This window comes from Pteronotus mesoamericanus, unplaced genomic scaffold (genome assembly GCF_021234165.1).
Source record: "Pteronotus mesoamericanus isolate MK-2021 breed Mesoamerican mustached bat unplaced genomic scaffold, CSHL_Meso_final scaffold_582, whole genome shotgun sequence".
In the NCBI taxonomy this organism is placed as follows: Eukaryota; Metazoa; Chordata; class Mammalia; order Chiroptera; family Mormoopidae; genus Pteronotus; species Pteronotus mesoamericanus.
Window position 1 is genome coordinate 5379354 of NW_026555323.1, and position 23294 is coordinate 5402647.

The window sequence follows — 23294 nt, forward strand, 5'->3', positions numbered from 1 at the left end:
CTGCTGCCTTCCTGGGGCGCCGAAGGCTTATTTGCAGAGACCATCTGGGAAGTGGCATGTGTCCCCCGTGGCCGTCCCTGGCCTGCGCCGGGAAGCCAGGGCCGCCTTGTTTTGCCGGGGGTGCACAGCGCTTTCGCACTTGCCTCACTTCGACATTGCAGTAGACAGCACCAGAATTCAAGTGGGAACGCATTACCCAGTTCCTCCTGCTCCCTCTGGCATGGGTGGCTTCGCCCCTTCGAATGACTGATGGCTGCTCACGTTCATGCCACGTGGCCAGTTCTCGCAGAGTTCTGTGCTTGCCCATCACAGTGGTCCGCGGGGTCGGGCCACTAGAAACGCCCACGTTTGTCAAGTTGGTTGCCTCTCAGGTCACATCTGGTAATGGCATTGACTGGCGGGGTCTGGCTATGATGACGCGTGGTTCCTAACGTCAGCGTGTCGTGCGTCACGAAAACGGTCCCCTCCGCTGCCGAGACTGCCGTTTGCGGAGGCTGCTTCCCCAGTATTGATGCCGCAGTTCTCATTCTTTTCTCCAGGGTTGGACATGATTCATTCTTTCTTAATGTAAATCGGACCGTGTCCTGTTATTTCTACTTCCCCAAAATTCACTTATTTTTGTATGTGCTAAAAGTTTCCTCTAATTTTGCGATTAATAAAACAGAAAATGAGAGAGATGATATATCTTTCCCTAGCCACAGTAATACGTCTACGATTGTATTCTTCCCCACCTGGGGGAAAAACACACATCCTCACTCTCTACAATGAAAACAGTTCAGAGAAGTATGGGTCCTGAGGTCTGCGTCTGCACTTTGATTGCGTTTCCGTTGTGAAAACAAATGGTCTTGAGCAATGGCTGATGTCAGACAGTCTTCGGCTGATGAAATCTAGTAAGCCTGAGAAAACGGTTACCAACCAGAGAAGTTTTATTTAGCCAAAAGCACAGCAGTCTTCCTTAGGAGAGACATTCCCGGCAGGAAAATACTTGCACTTGCATTTGCCTCTGGGATCAAACGGGTGAGGTGCAGCCCCTCAGTGACCCAGAAAGCAAGCAGCCGCGCCCACGTGTTCTCACTAGGGATGGTGAGAACACAGGACCAGCTCCAGTTCAGGGGGCAGGGGAGGGGGACAGGGCCGCCCCGGGGGCAGGAGCAGGCGCGGCCCTGGGGGCGGGGTGGAGCCGCAGAGGTGAGGGTGCAGGGCGGCGCGTCGCTGAGGAGCGGGAGCATGGAGGCTGAGGCAGCAGGCGGAGCCGCAGGTAAGGGGAGCCGCAGGTAAGGGGAGCCTGGCCCGCCCGCCCGCCCGCCGCCCGCCCGCCGCCGCCTCGCTGCCTGCGGACGGCCCCTCCCCTCGTGTCGGGCTTCAATGGCTGGGCTGGCCGGAGCGCCCCGGCCCGGCGCTGCTGAAGGAGACCGTAAACAGCGTGCGCAGCCAGGGAGTCTTTCCCTGACCTGCTGCCGGGGCTCCGTGGTCCGCGCACCTGTCACTGCCAGGGAAAGAGCGGGGCGGGCGTGACGTTGGCGCAGGGCTGGCGGGGCTCTGGCACTCCCCCCCCCCCCGGAGGAGCAGACTCAACTCTCCGGGTCCACCCCGGGCCACCCGGTGGGTGCCTGGGCCGCTGACCTGGCCGTGGCGAGCTCTGTGCCTCGGTGGCCTCATCTGTGACGGGGGACTGCGCAGCTCCGGTTACCACAGGCGCCCCTCCTGCCCCTTTGGGGACGGCCGCTTCGCCCGGGCAGTGGGCGCCGCGGGAGTGGAGCCTGGGTTGCTGGGCAGGACCCCGGGCACGCTGCCTCCGGGGCCCAGGTGGGGCTGTTCCCCACTCTTTCTGGGGGAGAGAGAGCACATGAGACAACACGGCAGAGGTTTTCCTGCAGCTCCCGCAAGGCAGGCAGTGTGTGCCCGGGAGCAGCCGCAGGGCAAGTGTCCCCACTGTTTGCAGGGCTGAACTGGAAATGGCCTGAGGACAGAGTTCTCAGAATGGGTCCCGTCCTTAAGTAGTGGGGCTGCCTGTGCAGCTGCCTGGCCCTTGATGAGACACAAGGTGGTTTTATTCTAAGGAGACGCGGTAGGCACCTAATTCTTGTTTATGCCAGTTAGCCTATGGCAGAGCTGGTTTCATTATGCTTGTTTGGCATCAAGTCTACTCCTGACCTTAGGTGAGGACTTACTGTACTTGTGCTTATGACCTGCATTTAAGAGCTGTGACTCTGAGCTGACTTCCCTCTGGTTTCAAGTGATTTAAGGCGGGAGGGTGACCACTAGCCAATCATTTGAATTGGTTGCACTCCTCATGAAGGTTCTCCCTGGTCTAGAGACTGACAAAGGGTTTTGTCTCTGTTTTTACAGGGGAAGGTACTATTTCCTTTCTGATTTCTTTTCCATGGTCCTTTCTGAAAGCTTGGTTGGCATGGCTGGGGACAGTGAGTGTGGTGACCGGTTCATGTGTTCGAGAGCTGGGCAAGAGAAAAATGACTTACTCTTGGATGCTGTTTTCTTTGTGCTCCAAATGAAGCTTTGCCTGCGTAGGGATATGGGGCGGGGGCCTGGGGGCACCAGCAATAATAATCTGAGGCGTGCCTCCGGACCACACGCACTCTTGTGTGTTTGAACACTTCGCCCGTCTGCACCGGCGTGGCACCGGGAGTCAGAGGCCCTCCCGCCCGTTGCCGTGGAGCTGTGTGGCTTCTACCAGGCCTCCTCCCTTTTTATGAGAAAAGTAACGGCTAACTTCATCTTCTGAGAGGCGTAGTTGGCCTCAACGGTTTAAGGGTTTTCCTGTATTTATTTCAGCGTTCGCTGTGGCTTTCTCGATAGCTGGCGGCCCGGATGACACACAGCAGTCGCCCATGAATCATTGCCGCACACGCTAGATCCCGACGGACCGGGGCTCTGCGAGCTGACCTGCCGCGCGGGCCGCGGTAGCCCCGCTCCAGAAGAGGCTTGGGCAGCTCACGGCGGTGTGAGAAGCCTTTTTCCTTTTGCAAGGAAGCGTCAAACTGAGAATTACGCCTACAGACAAGGCTGTATCCAGTTCCCACCTAGCGCTAGCGCCAAAATGTAGGGAGAGGTCCTGTGACCTCCCCGTGGGAGTTGTGTTCTGTACGAAGACGAGGTTATTCGATGTCGGTGTGTCCGGTGGGGCAGGGCGGGGGTTGCTCTCCCAGGGGGCTTTGGGAGCACCCCTCATAATAATCAAGGCCCGCCTCAGGGCCACGCACGTTCTCTCCCCTCCCCTCCCCGACCCCAAGTGTGTGTGTGTGTGTGTGTGTGTGTGTGTGTGTGTGTCCCCTTAGGTTCCATCAGACCACCTGTTGTTGTCATGTCAGCTGGGAGTGGAGCGGGAAAGGGAAAGAAAGCCAGACAGCCCGCTTCTGTTACTCCCCTCATCCTTCACCTTGAACAGCGCTCATCTATAAAGCCAGGGCTTGAGCTGCCGTGTAGGGATTGAATGAGGCCTGTGTTCCTCAGGGCTGGCCTCTGGGCCAGCTTGAAATTCCGAGTAGGCCCAGAGAAGGCCGCTTGCTTGTCCCCTGCCCCTTGAAGTGTTTGTGAGAACCGCCTATTTTACCCTCTGCATTTCGGAAGCCAGTCAGGGTTGCGGTTTAGGAGAGCTAGGTGTTGGGCAGTTTGCACTGGAAGTGAAGCAGAGCTTTATAGGCAGGGAAGCCCCAGGCAAGGAGGCAAGTCCGGGACGGCTTGAAGCGTGGGCGGGGGGACAGGGCCCAGGCGGCCCCGCCGGGGGAGCGGGCTCTGGGCTCCGGGCTCCGGGCTGGAGGAGGGACCTGGGGGAGCCGGCGCCTGCCTGCGCGGGATGTGGGTGGTGGCCCTGCAGCGGGGCGGGGAGCAAGCTGGCAGCGTGACCCCTGTGCGACAGGAGGCGGGGGCGGGGCGGGGCTCAGGGTGGGTCCGACACCCGTTGGAGACCCGCACCGAAGGAGGGGAGAGCAAGAAGGGAGGCCGTGGGCAGATGTTCCTTCGGGTCTTCCCTTGCCCACACTGTACAGGTGTGCCCACAGAAGGGTGTGGGCTTGGCGGGCTGGGGGTCTCCGTGCCTGGGGAGCAGGGCCTCCCGGGGGCAGTGGGCGGTGGCTGGGCTGGCACTGGGACGCCTGTCGCTGCCGCTGAGTGCCCTGTGGCCTTCAGAGAGTCTCCATTCCTTTGTCAGGAGGGGCGGCAACGGACAAGGTGGTCTGGAGAGTCCTTGTGGCCGTGAAGTGTGTTGGCTACTTCTCCTTCCCACCCCACCTGCCATCCCCCTTACGGGCCTTCCCGCCCCCACACCCTGCTTTCCCCTGGCACCCGGCAGGCGCTCCCTGAGCCCTTTGGGTGCTGGCGGAGACCCCTGCTGGGCCCGTGGCTACAGGAAGGGCTGCTGCGAGGACCCTCTGCAGACTGGGCGTATCAGGACATGGGGTGACGCAAGCTGCCTGCCACCCCTGGGGGGCCTGCCCCTGGTCCACGTGTGCCCCCGAATGTCTTCCCAGGGGCCCCGCTCTTCTGGGAGGGCTGAATCCTGAGTGGGCCCTCCTGGCGGCCCAGGCGTCTGTGTGCCGCCGTTCTGTCGGTCGTTATTCCTTGCCACGCAGTGGTGTCCCTCCCGTCGGGGGTCTGGTCCTCCCCGACTTGGAGATGTCAGGGCTGCGCTCTGTCTGTGCGGCCGCGGGTCTCTGCTGCCCGGGGCGGGACCCGGCATGGCTGGCCCCTGACCCCCTCCTGGCAGGCTGGAGTGAGTGACCAGGCGGACGCTCAGGGCTAGGGCGGGGGCGGGAGGGCAGTGGGCACGGCGGCGTTGTCTCTTTGACCTTTGAAACCCTAGTGTGGTGACCGACAGCAGCTGGTTCTCTGTTCCTCTGGTGACACTCCTGTTTGTAGCTCGGCCCAGGGAAATTCCAGACAGAGGGTTCTAGAAGATGGCTGTGTTTTCTGCTGTGCTGTGTGGTTTAGGAACCCATTCCGGGGCCGAATTCCATCACACTGGTTGGCCAGATGCCTCGTCCTCCCCCGGGTCACAAGACTTTGAACCCAGGGCTGCTGGTGGGGGGTGGAAGTCGCAGCTGAGTGACCGTCACTTGTAGCAGTTGACGATCTGGGGCCTTTGAATGACGCTTGTTGGGATGTAGCCGCGGTGGCTTGCACAGGCCCTGCTTTTCAGCGCGCCCCCTCCTCTGCCGTGGGGTGTCAGTCCCAAGGCAGCCATCAGCAAGCTGGGTGGGGTGGGACACACAGCGTGTGTGACTCCAAAGGCCCCTGTCTGTGGAAACCCAGCGTGTCTCTCTGCCCACTTTGCTGGGAGCCTGCCCACGTCCCCGGGCCCGGCAGCACCTCGTCCCCTGCTTCCCCCGGGGCTGCTGCCTGTCCAGGCACAGAGGCCCTGGGCTGCTGCTTTGTCCCTTCAGAACAGCACAGCCAGGGGGCCGCTGGGCACCCCAGGGCCCAGGGCCGGGCCTTGGGGAGGCCGAGGGGGGCTCCTGTCCGTGCGTGTGCCTCAGGGGCGCCCAGGGCCCCAAACCTCCTAGACCGCTGGGTTTCCTTGACTCACGGAAATTAAGATAAATGTGTTTTTCTTGGAAACCAAGTCTCTAACCGCTACTTGCAAATTCCACTCACACAGGGAGAAAGCCGCTTTCGATTTCTTGCATTTTGTTGAAACAGACCCTCCTCGGAGTCCCTGAATGTGTCATTCAGCGGTAAGCACTGAAGAGCCCGTGCCGTGGGGAACCCGTTCCGGCGCGGTGGCCCGCCTGCCCCTCGCCCTTAGCGCGCTGTGCGCGGGCCTGCGCACGTGTGGGCAGGTGGGCCTGACCCCCGTGGATTGTTCGTGGTGACCTTTACGTTTTCCCACAGATGCCCTTCGTGACACACATGGGTCACCCACATTGGGGCTGTTAGGACGTCTTGGAAAAAAAAAATTTAAGTTATGTGGAAGGAAAGGTTGCTGAGTATTTTTTCACAATACATGAGTATTGAATACACATTATTAAAATCTTTAAAAACACGTGGGGTAAAAACACGTGGGGTAAAAACACTAATAAAACAAAATCTGTCCTGCCAAAAACATGGTCCAGTTATTTGTTGGTGAATATTTGTTTTTAATCATAACCGTTAAATACTGAAATAAAAATGAATTTAAATAACAATTAAATATGCATTTAATTGAACACAGGTCATCTTGTTTTCATTTCTTGCCTTCTTTTAATTTGAGATTCTCCCCATTCTTTCCCTAACTCCATTTTCTCTCTCTCCTATTTTGAAATTTAATATCTATGTTTCTATTCTTTTAGGGGCTGGCTTAGAAGTTTTGATACGCACGTTAATGCCAATTACTTCTGAAACGAATCAGTCCCCAGCTTCTCCTGGACCCCCACCAGGGCCTTAGCGTGCGTCCCTCCAGGGGCCCCGCCCCAGCCCGTGAGCTGCTGTTGCAGAGCCCGTTGGCCCACGGTGCTTTTAATTCCCCCACATGAGCTGTCTTTGTTTCGGTGCTCAGCTGTGGCTTGGACTTTATCCCCATTTCTTGGTTTCTCTGCTCCCATTCCTTCTTGTCTAACTTTTTCTTGAGGTCATTTTCTTTTCTCTCGATAGGCGTCCTTTAAACATAAAATGAGGATATGCTGGTAGTCAACTCACTTAGGTTTTGTTTTTCTAAACATATGTTTATTGCACGCACATTCCTGGAAGGCACGCCTGCACGGTGGGGGACGAGGGCATTTCCCTGCCGTGCCTCAGACATGTCCTTGCGCTGTCTGCGGGCGCCCAGGGTGGCCGTCGGAAGGCTGCTGGCGATGCAGATGGCGGGGCGCCTGGGTGTCCCTGCGGCTGCTTCTCCGGTCACCGTTTTGTGTTTGTTGGTTTACCATTTGACCACAGTGTGTTGAGGTGAGAATTTTTCTTTTGATTTTTTTTCTGCTTGGGGGTTGCCTGGGATTCCAGAATCTGAGGATAGGTATCTTTCATTAATTCTGGGGGAAAAAAGCAATTATTATTTCTTCAAATCTTGACTGTTTATTATTTTTCTCTTCTTCTGGAACTTCAGTTACGTTGTACTATATACCTCATCATTCTACTCTCCATGTCTCTTAAGCTGCCTTTCACATTTTCCGCCTGTTTTGATTTTTCTGTGCTGCATTCTGGGCAATTTCTTTATGTATATGTGTCAGTTTCCTAGCTGTTTAAGATGTTCATTTCTAGAAGATCTGCTTTCCTTCCCCTAGAATCTTACCAGCTCGTTGAAAAAATCCTGGCCCTTTAAATTCCGTGTTTAAAATTCTTTAACATATTTAATATCTGTATCTTCTCTTGGATATTTTCAGTATTTGCAGCATTTGTGTGTCTGATTCTGTGGTTTGTGAGGACCATTTCGTGGCAGTTTTGTTTTGTTTCGTTTTGTTTTTTGTTTTTGTTTTTGTTTTTTTAGCGTGTTCAGAGGCCTAATCTAGAACTGGGTGTGGAGCCTGAGGACGCGTCTGCTCTCAGCCCCCTTGTCACTTTGCGCCTGGCGGGGCGGCCAGATAGAAACCCCGTTTTCTCCTCTTCCGAGGTGGTGTTGCTCCCGGTGCCACCGATGGGCACCCAGGGATGTGATTTCCAGAGCCACGTGCATTCGCAGGCACAGCGCTGGGCAGCTGTGAGAGCTGCCGTCCTGGGCCTCGCCGGCCGGAGCACGGGGCTGCGGGGGCGTGAGGGGGTTCTCCCGCTCGTGCTGGGCAGTGCGGGTCGGCCCGTTCTGCTCTGTGCAGTTGCTCCCCCACAGCCTTCCCGCCAGTGTCTGGGCCGCCGCAGGTGCTCCGTCGCTGACACCCGTGCTCGGTGTCCGTACGAGTCTTGGTTAGTTAAACTCAGGGCGCAGAGTCAAGCGTTCCAAGTTCCCGAGTGCGCGCCCGAGCCCTTGTCCGTCCGTCCGTCCTGGTAGAGGCCTGACTCCTGGCCGGCACGATGGCCGCGGGGGCGGGCGGCTCCAGCTCAGGGGCGGAGGCCTGGCCGCCCCCAGTGCTGTCAGTGAGCGCCCCTGTTCTGTCCCCGTTCGTCGAGGAGGCGGCCATTCAATGGTCTGTTTCCTCCCACGGCCCCCAGCAGGGCTCCCCACTTGTCCCCGGCTGTGGCCCTCTTTGTGTGCACAGGGGCAGTATGCTTCCTTCCCACCTCCTGTCCTTTTGCATGGCCTGGGTGAAGGGAGTTTTGCCTCTGCAGTGCTTGGCTGCAGCGAGACTTGCCTAGGCGCGTGTCGGGAGGCCTGCACATTAAAAGCGGTTAGGGTTCCCCGAACCTCTGCGTGGGCGGCACCGAAAGTCGGCTGCCTGTTTTACCATCTCAGATCTGGGACAGGGGATTTGTTCCCAGCCAAGGCCACGACAAGGTGCAAATTGGCCAACACTAAATCCGTGATAACCGAGCCACAGGCGCCCTGTCAGTCACCGCGTAGGAAGCTCTCCCCGCCACCACCTGCGGACCTGTCCCAGCGCTGCCTCCGTTCCCTGACGGCTTCGCTCATCTGCTCAAAACATTCCAACATATTCTACATGCTGTCTTCCAACTTTTTTTTTTTCCCCAATTCTTTGCTAAGAATGTTTTGGCAATCAGATGCTCTTCAAAAACCAACGAAAATAGCCAAGTGTGTATTTGCCTCACCTTCTGTTCCCTGCCTCTCTGCGCGGCGGATCGCTCTGCTGACACCGGCCCCCAGCCGGGCCCGCCAGTGAGCTGGGTAGTGGGGGGTCCTTCTGCCCTGACAGCATTTCAAAGCACTGTAAGGTGTGTATTGTCATCTGTCAGTCGGGGTCCTGGAACAAGGGGTCCCTAGTTAAGTTTGGGGAATAAACGCGGGGCTAAGCAAATTCTATTGCTGCCGAGTGTTTAGATGTTCTGATTGCTGACAGGCATGCAGGCCTCCCAGCAGCGAGCTCTGGGCCCCAGAAACCCCTCCCCAGCATGGCCCGTGGAGCTGGTGTCCCTCAGGGTACACTTCCAGGGATGCTGGCCTAAGGCAGGGGAGTTACAGTGGGAGGCATGCAGACCTTGGGTGCCACGGGGTTAGATGCCTGCCAGGCACTGCCTCGCCCAGCTGGGGGCGCTCGGGTACTCCCCAGTCTGTGCGCTGGCCCTGTTACAACAAACATAAATGCAGCCCCGTTTTAAGTTAAAAGTAGTTCTTGGCTTTAAGGCGCCCTGCGCCGAATGCTTTGGCGGCTCTAGATGAAGTCTGCCTTTGTGAATGCTGAGTCCTCATGGAGCATACAGGCACATGCCCCGGGGAGTGGGGTGCGCGGCGAGCCGCGGGCCTCTCTGGAAAGTGGGGACCCTGGCGAGTGGCCGGGCCTGAAACCTGAGCAGCCGAGGTGGCATTTGGAAGTCTGCTTCCTGCAGGCCCCGCCCTAGCGCCTTGGCGGTGCAGAGCCTCCTGCTCAGACCTCCACGGAGACTTCTCGCGCCCTGTCCCTTGCAGTGGCCTCCTCTCTGAGGCGCCAGCCTCCCCGCTCTCTGCAGAGCTCAGAGTTGGGCACCGAACCCCCCAGGGTGGCAGATTTCTTCTGTAATGAGGATCCTTTCTTACAATAAGTTCCTGTTAGAAGAAAATTAATTTCTGAAGGGAAAAACATGCCACTTATGTAAAAATAAAAGCAAGAAAAAAAATTCTGTTCAAGTGATAGCTACTCTTAACCATTTTAAAAACAAAGTTGAATACTGTTTTATAATTTGCATCCTTAAATTTTTTCACATATCATTGTGAGCAAGAATTGCTCTTTCTGTAACTTTAGAGTGACAATCTCCATTGCTAAAAAAATGAACTCTGTCTAGCTAGCTTTCCCAGAGACACAATGTCGTGCAGTTAACAGTGTGTAGAGACTGCAGTAAAGTTCTAAGTGAGGCAAGTGAAATTTAAAACGCCTTTATTAATTTCTGTCTATGAGAAAAATCACACATTGCTAAAATGGAAAAATTGCCTAGTGTTCGTGGTGAAGTGGTATTTGGAGAGAATATTCTGCAAGTGATACTTCCTCAGCGGCCCAGTGTAGGGCGTTGGCTCTTGTGAAGGTGTTTGTTGATCGGCATTGCTGTTTACATCGGGAGGACCGAAGGAGGCTGGGAGGCCCTCGAGCCTCAGGCCCCGCCCCTCGCCTGCAGTGGCTTCCCCAGCTGTGGCTGGCCGAGCCCTGGGGGGACAGGCCTCGCTCGGGGGGCGGAGGGGATGGCATGCCTTCCGAGCAGCCCTGGGAACTCAGGCGCTGGTACAAAGATCCTGACTGATGGAAGTGTTTTCCCTGGAAGAATGCTTTTGTTTCTTGGATGACTATAGCCAACACATGCTTACAATATATTCTTAAATTTGGGGTTCGTTTGGGGATTTCCATTTCTTTGCAGTCTGCAATGAATTATCACTTCAACTGTGGGCCTTTTTTTCATAAAAGCATTTTACATTGTACTGAAAAGATTACATTCTTTTGGCTTCGGAAAAATATTTCCTGTTCAGTTCAAGCCATTAGAGCCGGCTAGCGTTCCGCATCTGGGAGCTCCTGCCTGGCTGCCTTCCGTCACCGCCGAAGCGAGCGCGGCCGGACTTGGGGACTTCCTCGGGGCCCCTCTGCGCTGCCCCAGCGTGCCCTTGCGGTCTGGGGAGTGGGCGGGGAGCTTCCTTCCTCCGTGGCATGCGGGCAGAGCCTTAGGTGTGTATGTGTGGTATGTGTGTAAGTGTCCTTCCTTCAGGGTTGGGGAGGGGTCTTCCTCCTCCTGGGGCTGGGGAGGGGCCTTTCCCCGCCGAGGGCAGGGCCCCTGCCCCAGCTGGCACCTGATGGCCCCCTCCAGCCTTTGGCCGCTCCTGTCCACTCCGGCGCGGTTTGTGCAGCACTAACCCAGGCGTTTTCCGTGTGAGAGGGAAGCCGCTGAGCTGCTCTGGTGGAGAATTTCCCTGGAAGAAAGAGCACTAATTGGAACCAAAAGACTGAGACTCCCGCCTCCCCTTGGCCCTCAGGCTGCTTGGGGTGCAGCAGGCCCTGTGTTGGGGTTCGGGGGTCTGCACCTCACTTCCCGACTTTAAAGAGGAACCGAATATGGGTGCTGCGCTGTGGTGTGAGCATCGAGATGTCCAGGAATCCTTTGCCCAGAGGAAGAGCTCGTTGGTCCTGGGGGTGGTCCTTCTCCACTGACCAGCTGAGTGCTTGACATGGGTCTCAAAATCAGACAGGTGTTCGTGCCCTGGTGTGGCCTCTGCCTGGCTCAGTGTCCTCCTCTCCAGGCTCAGTTTCCCCACCTGTAAATGGGAGTTAATGCCAACTCAGTGGGCACCTGGGCCCAGGGACTGCCTGCTTAGGTGTCACTGTGACTGGTGGATGGGGGGAGGGGGTCGGCCCAGAGTCTGGTAGGAGGCCCTGAGGGCCTGGACTGAGAGCATCTGGCTGACAGGAGGGAGGTCAACAGGGCAGCGCCCACCGCCGGCGCGGGGCGACCGGGGACCCTGCCAGCCCGAGGCCCGCCAGCATCAGAGGGGCACGCCGACGGCCACTGCCCAGCCGAAGTGGATGCTGTCAGTCTACATGATTATTTAAGCACGTAATTTTCCTCCGGAAGCATGGCGACAAGGAAGAGAGGCTGCGAGTTTACGTGTGTATAGCTTTACAGGTCTTACGAACTTGAACATTTAAACTCTCTTCAAAAAGTAGCCCAATCAAAGGAGAACGGGCAAATCTTAGCCACCTGCATGTGTATGTAAGCTGGTAAATCCTCACTCGAGCTCGATTTTGTCAGGCACCAAGGTTCTACCCAGCTAGTCACGGCACGCGTGACGGCTGCGCGGACCCTGTGGGAAGCCACCGGTGGCCTGGGTGAAGAAAGGGGGTTCCGCGGCAGTCGAAGGGGGTCCACGCTGAACCTCCCCCTCCTTGGGGTCGGCGCCAATCCTGCCATCAGGAAAGTCTTTTTATTGTCTCCCGCCTCCTGCTGGCGCACTGCTTTCCTCTTCTTTCTCATTAAAAAAAAAAAAAAAAAAAAAAAAAAAAGATGAACATAATTTTTAAAGCAAGTGTTCTTTCGGATGCTTTTAAAAAATAATCTCCAAGAAAGATTATTTTCTTAAGTGACTTTCTCTTTATCAAAAGAGTCAGACTGCTCTCACGCCTTGCCTTCTCTTTCCCCACGCAGGCGGTTACCCGGTGGATGTTTTGGAAGATGACCCCGAGGCGCACCGGGAAGCCGCCCTGGCGTACTATGCTGCCCTGCGGGAGGGGGCGCAGCGCACCGCAGAGGTCTTCTCTCTTCCCTCCGGGGAGCAGGTACGTCTGCTCTGCCTTGTTGGTCCAGAGCTCTGAAAGACCTGGCTTGTTCGAAAATAAGATGTTCGTGAGAGACTGTTACAGATGGCAGAAGAAAAGCTCCTGGGGTGAATAGGGCCCTGAGTCCGCCTTGAGAAGCAGAAGGAACCCTGGATTGGGATGGGGCCTGGGATTCCCATTGGATTGGGAGTCCGGCTCTGCAAGGCTGAGCCACGGGGCTGTTGCGAACCCCACACTCGGCACTCAGGAGCTGTGTGATCTTGAGCAAGTGCCTTAACCCCTCTGATTTTGGTGTTCTCATCTCTAAAACTGGGACAGGGTGAAGCTTGCCTCACACTGTGGTAATGGGGATTAACTGAGATACTGTATGGAATGCCTGGCTGGGCCTCAGTTTCCGCATTTGTAAAGTGAGGGGATTGGCTGGTCTTTGATCTCTAAGGTTTGGCTCAGTTCTAAAATTTTGTGATCTGGAGTGATTTATACCAATTGGAAAGAAGTGACAGCCATTACGATGTTTAGCACTGATAAGACTGCATTTTGAGAGAAATGAGAATTGTTTTATCGGGACGGTGGGATTGTGGGTAAACTTTAGAAATTGTGTTGCTTTTAAGATCTTTTTTCCCCACCGCAGGACATAAAAAGCATATGTGAACCCTGGGCTGTACTTAAGTCAGTCACTGTTCTTTCAGATTTGAGGCTGATTTGTTGAAAGAGACAGGAGTTTCTTGTTTTGTACATGTAAGACTTTACTCATTCCAGAAATTGTTGCTCTCTGGCTGGTGAAATTGGTTGAGGAAGAGAGGATTTCGTTTCACTGTGGCGACGTTGCTCCAGAGTGAACTAAAACAATGGTCTGTCCAGTTTACATAGTGCGGCTTCCTTGAGATTTGTAATCAACTCCTGGAGGAATCCAGTTCCCAGGGGTGTTTGCTCCCTGTTCATCTGCGGAAGAGGCTGCTGTAGGCACACGCTCTTAGCGCCCCCTAGTGGCAGTTAAAGCAGGAAAGAAAGCAGGCGATTGGTCCGGGCCAGGGGCTTCCTCTTAGGGAGCCCAGGGCCTGGGGCTGCCCGGTTGGAGGGACTGGGGGAAATGCAGGTAACCTGAGAATTGTGGTAACAAACGAGAGTTAGCCCTGAAGTACTTACGGGGGAGGTTTCCATCGTCTGCTTTTATTTCATGCTTATGTATGGATTGCATTACTTTTAAAAAACCTAACATAGTAAATGCTCAGTGTGTGAATAATTTCAGTGCTATTAGCACAACCATAATAAAATAGGACAGTTACTAAAATTAGGTTGCTTTGGCATGATAGAAATGCTGGAATGACTAAGTACCTACTCGCTGCTGCCCTTCTAAAGAACGTGTTAGGAAAATGATCGTTTGGTTCCCTGGTAGGCCTGGGGCAGAGAACTCAGCTAGTTAAGAAGGGGTAGCGATTTCCTAGCACTTACCAGCTTGAAAGAGTCTCATTTGGGATGGTGTTAGACCTCCTTTTTGCTTTCAGCAGATTTAACTTTTCTTTTTGAATCCAGAAGGATACTTCCAAATAAAAAGATAGGATGTATCATGGCACCTCACTCTGATCTTCCTAAAAGCCTTTTCTTTTCATAATTTACTCTGTTTTCAGCCTGAAATGGTCCCATCCCATTTAAAATGCAGTCACTGATTTTTCTGGTCATAACAGTGTATGCTCATTGTAAAATATTTGGGATCCATAGCCAAGGCCAGAGAAAATAAAATCACCCACAGTTTACCGCAATCAACATTTTGACGTGTTTCCATTTGGCTTCTATTTCTGTGTATGCTTTTTTAACACTCAGATCACAGTCTGAATACAAGAATGTCTCTAATAAGCTTCTTTCCATGTCGGTACAATGCTTTATACGTGTGGTTTATAATGGCCTTGTGACCGTCATCTGGTGGGTGAGCCACGCCTCACGTAGCTGCTGCCAGCGTGGGGATGCTTCAGGAAGGCGACTCGAAGGTCGGGAGGCACGCGGGTGCTTACGGGTCTCAGGATTTGTGAAGGAGCAGCTCCCTGACACCGCGGAGGCCCACGGCAAATTCTTATAAGCCGCCTGCCTTCCTCACTCAGCCCACATGTTCTTTTCTCATTTTCTTGTACCTTCCTCGGTTCTCAAAACAGTTTGCAATGGAATGTCTTGGTCCTTTGCTCTGGGAGCCAGGAGCCATCAGTTTGATGGGCAAAGAGAGGGCTTGGGATGTGGGCGCTTGAGAGAAGCGCCCTGGGGTGGGGTGCAGTCCTGGCATTGGTTAGAGACCCTGAGCGTGCTGCTGGGTGTCCTTGTTACTCGTAAGCACACAGGCACCCGGTGCTGAGGTTCTCTGTGCCAGGGCTGCCAGGGAGCCAGAGCGGAGCCTGCAGGGCCGGAGGGGCCACGGGCTTCCCCAGGATGCGTGCAGCACCCCCAGCCAGGGCGGCCGGCGGCCCGGCAGCGTCGAGGCGGACACACAGGCTGTCCGTGGGGTGGCCCCAGGAGGGCCGTGGGCGCTGGCGTGGCAGGGCGGCCTCTGCGCCCATGGGCTGAGGCCCCAGGAAGCATGCGGAAGGGACAGGCTGAGCGGGCGTTTGGTCAGCACCGGAACAGATGGTCCGGCGGACGGGCGAAGGAGCGGGTTCTCTGGGAGGGCGGCAGCAAGGAGCCTTCGCCACGTCGCCCTTGGCGCTCAGCTCAGAGCCGGTAAGGTCTCCACTTTTCTGCGGCCTGCGGCCTGTCACGTTCCCCTCTGTGTAACAGCGAGCTTTCAGCGATCACTGTGCTACGTGTTAAGTGATTTCTCACGCCCTTCCTATGCTGAAAGCACAAAACAGCGATCTTACTATTTTTTTTCAGATTAAACTTGAAGCTTCATCTGTTCGCCTTTGCACTGTGCATCGTGACGAACCTCAACATAAAATCTTGGTCTTGGTCAACCCCCAGGACACAAAGACAGGTAGGTATTTAAAAATGGATTTAAAAAAACGCGCTTCCGATTTAACGTTCAGAACTCATGGTACCGAACACCCAGGAGATGGCGGTTGTACGCGGAGTCTGGACTTAGAACAAGTGGAAGTGAGCTGTTCTCCGCTTTTAGAGCTCAGACAGTGCATTGTTTCTGTTCATTGACACATATGGATTTTTTTTTTTTTTTTTTTGTATTAAGGATGTGAGACACCCCTTTCCCACAGTGACGGTATCAGGCCTGTATCTGAGGACATTAGTCATTGTTGTTAGTCACATGTGTGGGTCGCCTGCACAGAGTGGGGCCCTTAGGCTCGAGCGTGACCGCGGCCCTGGGAGCACAGGGACTGCTTTTACCCTCAGGGACACAGGAGGCGAGGAGGCCTCCGGCGGTCAAGCAGCGGGCCCAGGCCCCGCCGCCGTGCGGGGCAGAGGGGTGTGCCAGGTGACGGGAGGGTGCGGTTTGTTCCCGGTGGCGGCTCATCCGTTCTTCCTCTGCGTTATGCGGAGACCACCTGTGACTGTGTTCAGCTCTCCCAGCGAGGCCTCTGCAGAGTCAGGCCTGCTGCGTGGCCTGGGGCTGTGGGCAGCGGGCACCGGTGGGCAGGGAGGAGGGTTCGGGTCCCTTGTCCACCCTGAGCCCAGGGCCCCCGGGGGCTCAAGCACCTGTCTCTGACCTCAGGGGAGTCCCAGTGTAAATTGGATCCTATTTAGAAAAGCTCTCTTTTGTTACACATTACTATATTTTACAGATTTCCCACAATGATCATGTATGGTCTTTTTAATAAGAAATTAAAATAAAAAATAAAAAAAGAAAACCAAACCAACCCTTAATTAGATAGCCCTCCTTAAATGGTGTATCTGGTGAAAGTATGGGGTTTAGGTCTTTAACTACAATTTGCAAAGGGGGCCTCCGCCAGCTCTCCACCCCTCCTCCCATCCCCGACTTTGCCTTTCTCCCTGCCCGCCCGTCAGTCCGGGTTTGCACTCAGAGGAGTCCCGGTGGCAGCGGTGTCCCTGACCTGGGCAGGTTATTCTCTTGTCGCTGACGCCGAGACGGGGGAGTGCGTGGCCAGCCGCCCGGGAGCTGTGGGTGAGCCGACGCTGAGGCCGGGGGTGGCTGGGCTGTGTGACAGCTTTTGGTCAAGGTGTAGGATGTTGATTTCCAAACCTGGGTCTCCGTGAGCCAAGGGTCTGTAATGACCCCAGGCCTTCCACGGTGCTTTGACTTGGGGACTCCGCTACGAGGGCGGGGACGAGCCGCAGGTTAGTGACAGGGTGCGCCCACAGGAACTCCTAAATGAGCACCTTGTCAAAAACTCCAAAAATGTCATTTGCTGACTTTAAGAAAATGCCCAAACCTCAGCAGCCCTCCCCTGCCTTTTCTCAGCATTGCATAATATTCTGGTTGTAGGTCTGTAGCTAGTTTGCATAATATAAGCATGTGACTGACTCTTGTAAATCTGCTCCCTATTAATACGGTACTTAATTTTTTGGTTGTTTTCAAGAATGTGGTAGAGTAAATATTCATAAGCTCCAAGAAGTCTCACTCTGGCCCGTTTCTTATATAACAGCACTTTAAATAAAGTTTTGAAATGTTTTCTAAACTCCTGGGGCTCCGTTGTGTAGCTGCTATTAGGTGAGATTTCCAAAGAGCGCCTCAGCGGTCACCCTCACCTTGCGCCCCTGAATTTTGCATTTGGAAGTGGATGCGGTGCGTAAATGTCCCTCCTGTGGCTTGAAGTGCGTGGACTGCGAAGTGGCCGGTGGTGGCGCAGGCCCTCCCCGCAGCTCTGCACGTCGGCTCAGCCGGGCCGTGGGGATCGCGTCGCCGGCTCCTTTGTAAAGTTCCCCGAGCGGTTGCATTTGTAGGGGCCGAAGGGATTGAAAGTTCCCATCTTCTAATCACGTGGTTGGCTTTCTGGGCTGTCAGCCCCCCATCTTGGGTGTGGTCCAAAAGTAACCTCGTCCACATGCCAAGAGACACTTTTGTCCCCCTTGTCGCTTAAGCCGTTCCAGGGGGTTTAGGATCTGTGTGCCAGAAATCGGGGTGACGTTCAGATATAAATATATATGAAATATAGTTTCTTGTTACAAATTACAGTATCGCTTTTTTTTTTTTTTTTGCTATTGAGTTTAGTTCTTTCTATGTTTTGGATATTAATCTCATCGAAGATATGACTTGCAGAAATGTTTCTGCTGTTCAGTAGGTTGCCTTTTCATTTTGCTGATGTTTGCTGTGCACAAGCTTCTTAGTTTTATGTTGTCCCACTTGTTTATTTTTGTTTTTGTCTTTGCTTCTGGTGTCAGATACACAAAATCATCCCCAAGACTGATGTCAGGGAGTCATTGCGGTTATTTCCCTCATGACTAATGATGTTGAACATCTTTGCAGATGTTTACCGGTCATTTTTGTGTCTTCTTTGGAAAACAGTTCAGATCCTTGGCCCATTTTTACATTGGGTTGTTTATCTTCTTACTGTTGACTTGCAATAATTCTTTCATTGGCTCTTCATGGTCGAGCCTGTGCTGGCTTATTTTTGTGAATGGTAATAAGATTTTATTCTTTTTTGTGGCTGAGTAATATTCCATTGTCTGCACGCACCACACCTTTATCCCATCGTCTGTAGGACTACCACGTGCTGGCTCTGTGGGTGGTGCAGAAGCAGGCGTCAGCCTGCCATGGGTCCCACCCTCCAAACTTCCCTATTGCTGGGGTCCCACTTAAGAGGGTTTGACAGTTTGGGGGAAGAGTTCAGGCCAGAAACGCAGTTTTGGTTTAAATACCTGCCCCCCACCGGTGGCGGAGGTGCCCGTGTGGCTTTGTGCCCTTGGCTGGTGCCAGGCGCCCCCCAGACTGAGCAGGACCCGAGTGCACATAGGCAGAGGACATTCACACTAGGACAGGAGAGAGTCCTGTTGCCCTGGGGCCGCGGTGGACGCAGATGGAAGGGCCGTCGCAGATTTCAGGGACACATGGAGGCTGTTGTTTGGGATTTCCTTCTTTATTCCCTGCTAAGTTATGGCACGCACTGTGAGTCGGATTGAAACGTGGAGAAAAACCGCCTCCCACAAACAAAGACCTGCCATTCTCACCAAGGGACTCATGGTATTTGGAAAACAAGGAGGGTCCGAGGAGAATACTCAGAGAGTCCAGGATGGAGCCGCGCCTGGGGGTGGGGCGGGCCTCGGGCATCTGAGGGCCCAGCCCGCCGCTGGGGCTGTCTGCACCCGGTGCCCCGCCCTGAGGAGCTCGCTGTCCTGGCCCCGGTGCGCCCTGCTGGTTTTAAGCCTCCCTTCCCAGGCAGATGAGCTTGGGTGCGGGCCTCCGCCTGCCCCCGCTGCTTCTTGTGGTCCAGCTGTGCCTCCGGACCCAGGGCTCCGCCTTCCTTGGGTTAAAACCTAGGCTCATGGCAGCCACATGGCTTCAGGCTCAAGAACCGAGGGGGCTGACGCTCCAGGGAGCTGCAGAGCAGCTGCTGCCCCTCCCTGGTGGAGTCCGCCTGAGCCCCGGGGAGGGCCATCCCTGGAAGAAGACGTCTGTGTGGAAGGGCAGCCGCATGGCGTGATGTGGCAGTCGCTGTGTCGGCCCCGGTCTTTCCCGCCCCTGAAATGTCTGACCGGCTCGCCAGTGCGGCCTGCAGTCCCGAGTGCCTTGGAATGTGCTTGCGTGCTCTCCTTGGCCGGAACTACTCCCCCCTGCTCCCCCTCCTTACATTCAGCTTTTGCAAAGATGGCCTGTCACTTTGGTTAACGGTGCTGTTCCTTCTTGGGGAACAACATATTTCTTAGATTTGTAATGGGACGGTGGTGGCTTAGACTCCGGGGAAGAGATGGGGGACTTGAAGTCCCTTCTGTCAGGACTGAGGAAAGTTTTAATCATGGCCCAACATGGGAATGGCTTGTAGTTGGTGTGGGGAGGTAAGACACATGTGCTTGTGCGTGCGTGTGTGCATGCATGTGTGAGAACCCCTCCCTCCCTGGTTCCTAGGATGGTCCTCTGTCTTTGCTCAGCTCGGGGCTGGGTGTCCAGCTGCCTGCAGGCCACAGGCACATGACCGTGAGCAGGATTCTGGGCCCCTCTGAGCCTCAGGTGAGAAAATGAACCTCTGTGGCAAGCGTTCACTGAGACACTCCCTTGGCTTAGCACCAAACGCTTGGTGGGGGCTTGGACACATGGTCGTGGTGGGTATTATTTTAAAACAGCTGCTGGGCCAGGTCCCTCTTCTCTGAGGCTTGGTGGCTTCCAGTCGCCTACGGGTACGGCCTCCAGGCCCCCTCACGGCCTCCCCCACTCCCCGCGCCTGCTCTGGCACCTGTGCCCGGACGCTGTGGGCTCTCACCTCTCTGAGGCTCTGCCGCCACCCCTGCTGAGTCCCCTTCTCCCCTGCGGGGCCCTACTTGCTCCGTAGGCCCCGCCTCAGGCGCCTCCACGGAAGGTTGTCCGGCTTCTCAGTAGGAGCAACCTGCCGCATCCCCGCTGCTGACGCACAGACACAGCGCGATGGCTTTCCTTGGTTCCGCTTCCTGGCCAGGCGCCTCTCCTCCTTTAAGTTGTAAGCATCTGAAGCTAGAGCCTTAAATGTGCTTCTTAAGATTTATTCCTCACCCTTTCAGTTTGGGGGTTCAAGTGTATAAATGGCATTGTTTCCCATTCCAAATCCTGCTTGCTCCTTGTCAGGTATGTTCATGGCTGGTGCACAGGCAAGCGGTTGGCTTTTGTGTGCTGGCCTTGGGTCGTGCACGTGGCGGGAACTGCGGCTTGCAGCCCCTTGTTTGGCCTCGCCCAGCTGCTCGCCCTGCTGGAGGTGCCCTGAGCGTGGCCTTGGGCCTGACGGGCTCCGGGCCTCTGCTCACGGACGGCGGCGCCTGCAATGCACGCAGATGTCGCTTCCTGCCTGCTGAAGTCCTGCCCAGCCGTGCCGGAGCCGAGCAGGCGGAACGCCCCAGGGCTGCTCTCCGGCGCCCTCGGCAGGGTGGGCCCCCTCTGGGGCTCAGGGCTGCTTTGGCACCCAGCTCCATTGCTGCGCCTTGTATGCCCTGCCCGTGCCGGCTGCCAGCTCCTGGGGCTGGGGGCAAGGGTGGAAGCTTGCCCACCCGCCCTGGGGCCTGGGACGGCACCTGGCGTGTCAGAGTCACACCTGCTGCTGACATCTGCCGTGTGGTCCACATCGCCCGTCGCTCAGGGGAGGAGGGAGTTAAAGTGGTTCCGCACGGCCGAACCCCCTAACCACGGACGCCCCGGTGACTGTTGTCGCCGCCTGCTGGCGCCTAGTCCCGCTGCTCGGCCCCGGCCACACAGACCAGAGTTGCGTTTTCCTTTGGAAACCACGGCTGTGGCTGGTGCGTGCTTCCTGTTTTCTCCCGCTCGGACCTCGGCCCGGGGCTCTGAGAGGGGGTACCCGAGGCTGGCTCTGCCTCGCTGTCACAGGACCTGTCCTTTGTCCTCCCTGAGCCCGTGCAGCCTCTCTCCAGGGGCTTTGCCGCCGTTCCTCCCTGCCTTCTGTTTCCTCGCGACTGGGCATCGTGCTCTTCTGATCACAGGCTGCCCCTCTCCAGAGGGCTGCTTCCGTTTCTCAGGAGCTGGCTTTGAGGACGGCGTATTTTAGGCCTGTTAAATGCGATTGGACTTCACCTTCACTGTCATGGAGCAGCTTAAGATTCTTCTTCTTCAGAAAAAAACAACAGTTCAGTCTCTCTGGTGACAGCTTGTGTGACTAATGAATACTCTGCCCCGCACCGTGAAACTTACAAGGCGTCACCCAAGCGCCAGGCCGTGGCACGTTTCCTACTCGAAACTGTCGGAGTACCTCAGACACCTGTGTTACAGCAACACGCTGTAGTAGTAAATTGAACATCTCTTATTGATTCATCTTGTTCAGCAAGAAAATAATCCTTGTGGCTTTATGAACCCGTACGTTCCAGGAGGGGACATTTGGAACATGAAGTTAGTTGAATTAATAAGGCAGGTGTCAAGCATTAATTGGCCCTTCTCCCTCAGCCAGCCTTGTCAATTTGGGGACTGTCCTTGGAGGTGATACCATTCACGACGACATGAAACTGACGCCGTGGATGGGGTGCCGGCCTGCGGGGAGTGGGGCTGGCTGTGCCGAGTCCGCGTTTACTAACTGGCTCAAGCCCGCGGAGCCCTGGTCCTCACGGAGTGTTCTACCAACGTTGCTCGAAGAGCAAGAGGAATAGGGAGGAAGGAGCGGGCAGCCTGACCTGGCTTGTCCACAGACTTCCCTTTGAAGTCTTGAGCTTAACATTAAGTGCTAAAGACTGTTTTCTATTCCGTGGGACCATTTTCCCTCCCAGCCTTCCGCTAAAAGGGTTTGACAGGGAACGTGTATCTTTTTGTTTTGTGGCTTCTGGACCCCGTGGGCTCAGACACCTGGCTCGAGAGGCAGGTATAAAAATGGCAATGAAAGGGGCACAGAGAAGAGCCCAGAGGAGAGCGGAAGTGTGGTAGGTCCATTCAGTGGAGCTCAGTCCGCGCTAAAAAGGATGTAGAGAAAATCAGCCATGAGAAGACATGGCTTCACTAAAGTAAAGAAGCCAGTCTGCAAGGGCTTCATCGTGTCTGATTCCAACTACATGACGTTGTGGGAAAGGTCAAACGGTGGCGACAGTACAGAGGTCGGGGTGCAGGGAGGGAGGGGCGAGGAGTGGGAGCACGGGGCACTGGCAGGGCAGTGAGGACGCTCCGTGTGACCCCGTCACAGCGGGCACGCGCCACCACACACCAGTGCACACCCACCCGGCGCACAGCTCAGCAGCGGGCCCGACGTCGGCTGTGGACCTCGGGGGGCCCCGGTGGGCCCACGTAGCTCCATCCGTTGTAAGAAATGACCACTCTGGTGGGGGATGCACTCTGATGGCTCCTGGGGGCCTCGGGCAGTGGGGGGTCAACTCTGCTGGGGGAGCTCTGAGCTGTGGCACAAAACTGGGCTCCGAAACAAACTGGAACTCCTGCCCGTGGAATGGGTCAGGGCGGGTGTGTGGCTCGTTGGTCTGGTGGTGTGAGGGTGCACCTGTTCCGGGTGGACGCCTGCGACGTCCCCTTCCCGTGCGAGCGGCCGCTCTGCCCTGGCCAGCGCTCCGCGGGCACGTCAGCTCCCGAAGCAGCGCCTGCCCTCCCCCTCCCGCCTGCAGTCTGCCCTTTGCCTGGCGACTGTGGCTGTGTGCCCGTCCTCACCGCCCCTTGCCTCTCTCCTCCCTCAGTCGTGGCTGTTTACGCGAAGGAGTCCTGGTGGGCCGCCGAAGACGCGCTGAGGACCTCGGACCCTGCCAGAGACGGGCTGCTGAAGGTGAGGCGGTGCTGCTTTGAACGGGCACTGCAAAAGGCGGTTTTCTCAGCCATGGCGCCATTACCAGGGCGACCGCTTACAGCAGGCCAGCCCGGGGCCGTCTCTAGGGCTGCGTAAGGAAGCCGCAGACTGGGGCTCGCACAGCAGAACGGCGTCGTCACGCAGGCCTGGGCGCGGGAGGTCTGGGTTCAGGGCGACGCACGGCTGGCTCCTTCTGAGGTGGGGGAGGTCCAGCAGGCTTGCAGCTGGCCGTCTGGGAGTCGGCCGGCCGGGCGCGGTCCCCGCGCGGCTGCTGGAGGGGCCAGTTAGGTGGCCGTCCCAGCTCCTTTCTGTGGGTGGCCGGGTGGTGCTTAGGGGCTTGGGCTCCACCTGCCAGGGAGGGCCTGCCGTGCTCTTTAAGGCATTTAGAGGAGGAAACCCGCACACTCTCTGAAAACGTGGCCCAGGCTGTGAGCACTGAGCCGCTTGGACGGTCGTTCTTCCCACTTAAAGCGCCGTGTTGCCAAGATCGGTCCTGCCCCTGCTGTCTGTGGGGACAGCCCCCTGTCCTTCCACAGAACTTGGGGGGCTGACTTTCTTTTAATTACATTTTATTTCTTAGCCAACTCTTCTTCACCAACTACCAAAAAAAAAAAAAAAAAAACCCAAAAAACAAAATAACTTTTTTTAATGTTCTTTCTGTTAATGTCATCAGCGGTCCTAATCGAGGGATTAGAACTGGGTCTCCGTTTTGTGTTCTCAGAGACATTTCTCAGTG

General features: G+C 55.8%; 1 protein-coding gene across 1 annotated transcript in view; it reads left to right on the forward strand.

Annotated features, from left to right (window-relative positions):
* The first annotated feature begins 1203 nt into the window (after window positions 1-1203).
* LOC129061289 (protein FAM169B-like) overlaps window positions 1204-23294 on the forward strand; it is a 36258-nt gene continuing 14167 nt past the window's right edge. Inside the window, exons 1-4 of the mRNA XM_054561980.1 lie at window positions 1204-1258; window positions 12133-12263; window positions 15120-15219; window positions 22452-22537. Coding sequence (XP_054417955.1) covers window positions 1228-1258; window positions 12133-12263; window positions 15120-15219; window positions 22452-22537 — 348 coding nt within the window. The 5' untranslated portion in view covers window positions 1204-1227. The remainder of the gene's footprint in view (window positions 1259-12132; window positions 12264-15119; window positions 15220-22451; window positions 22538-23294) is intronic.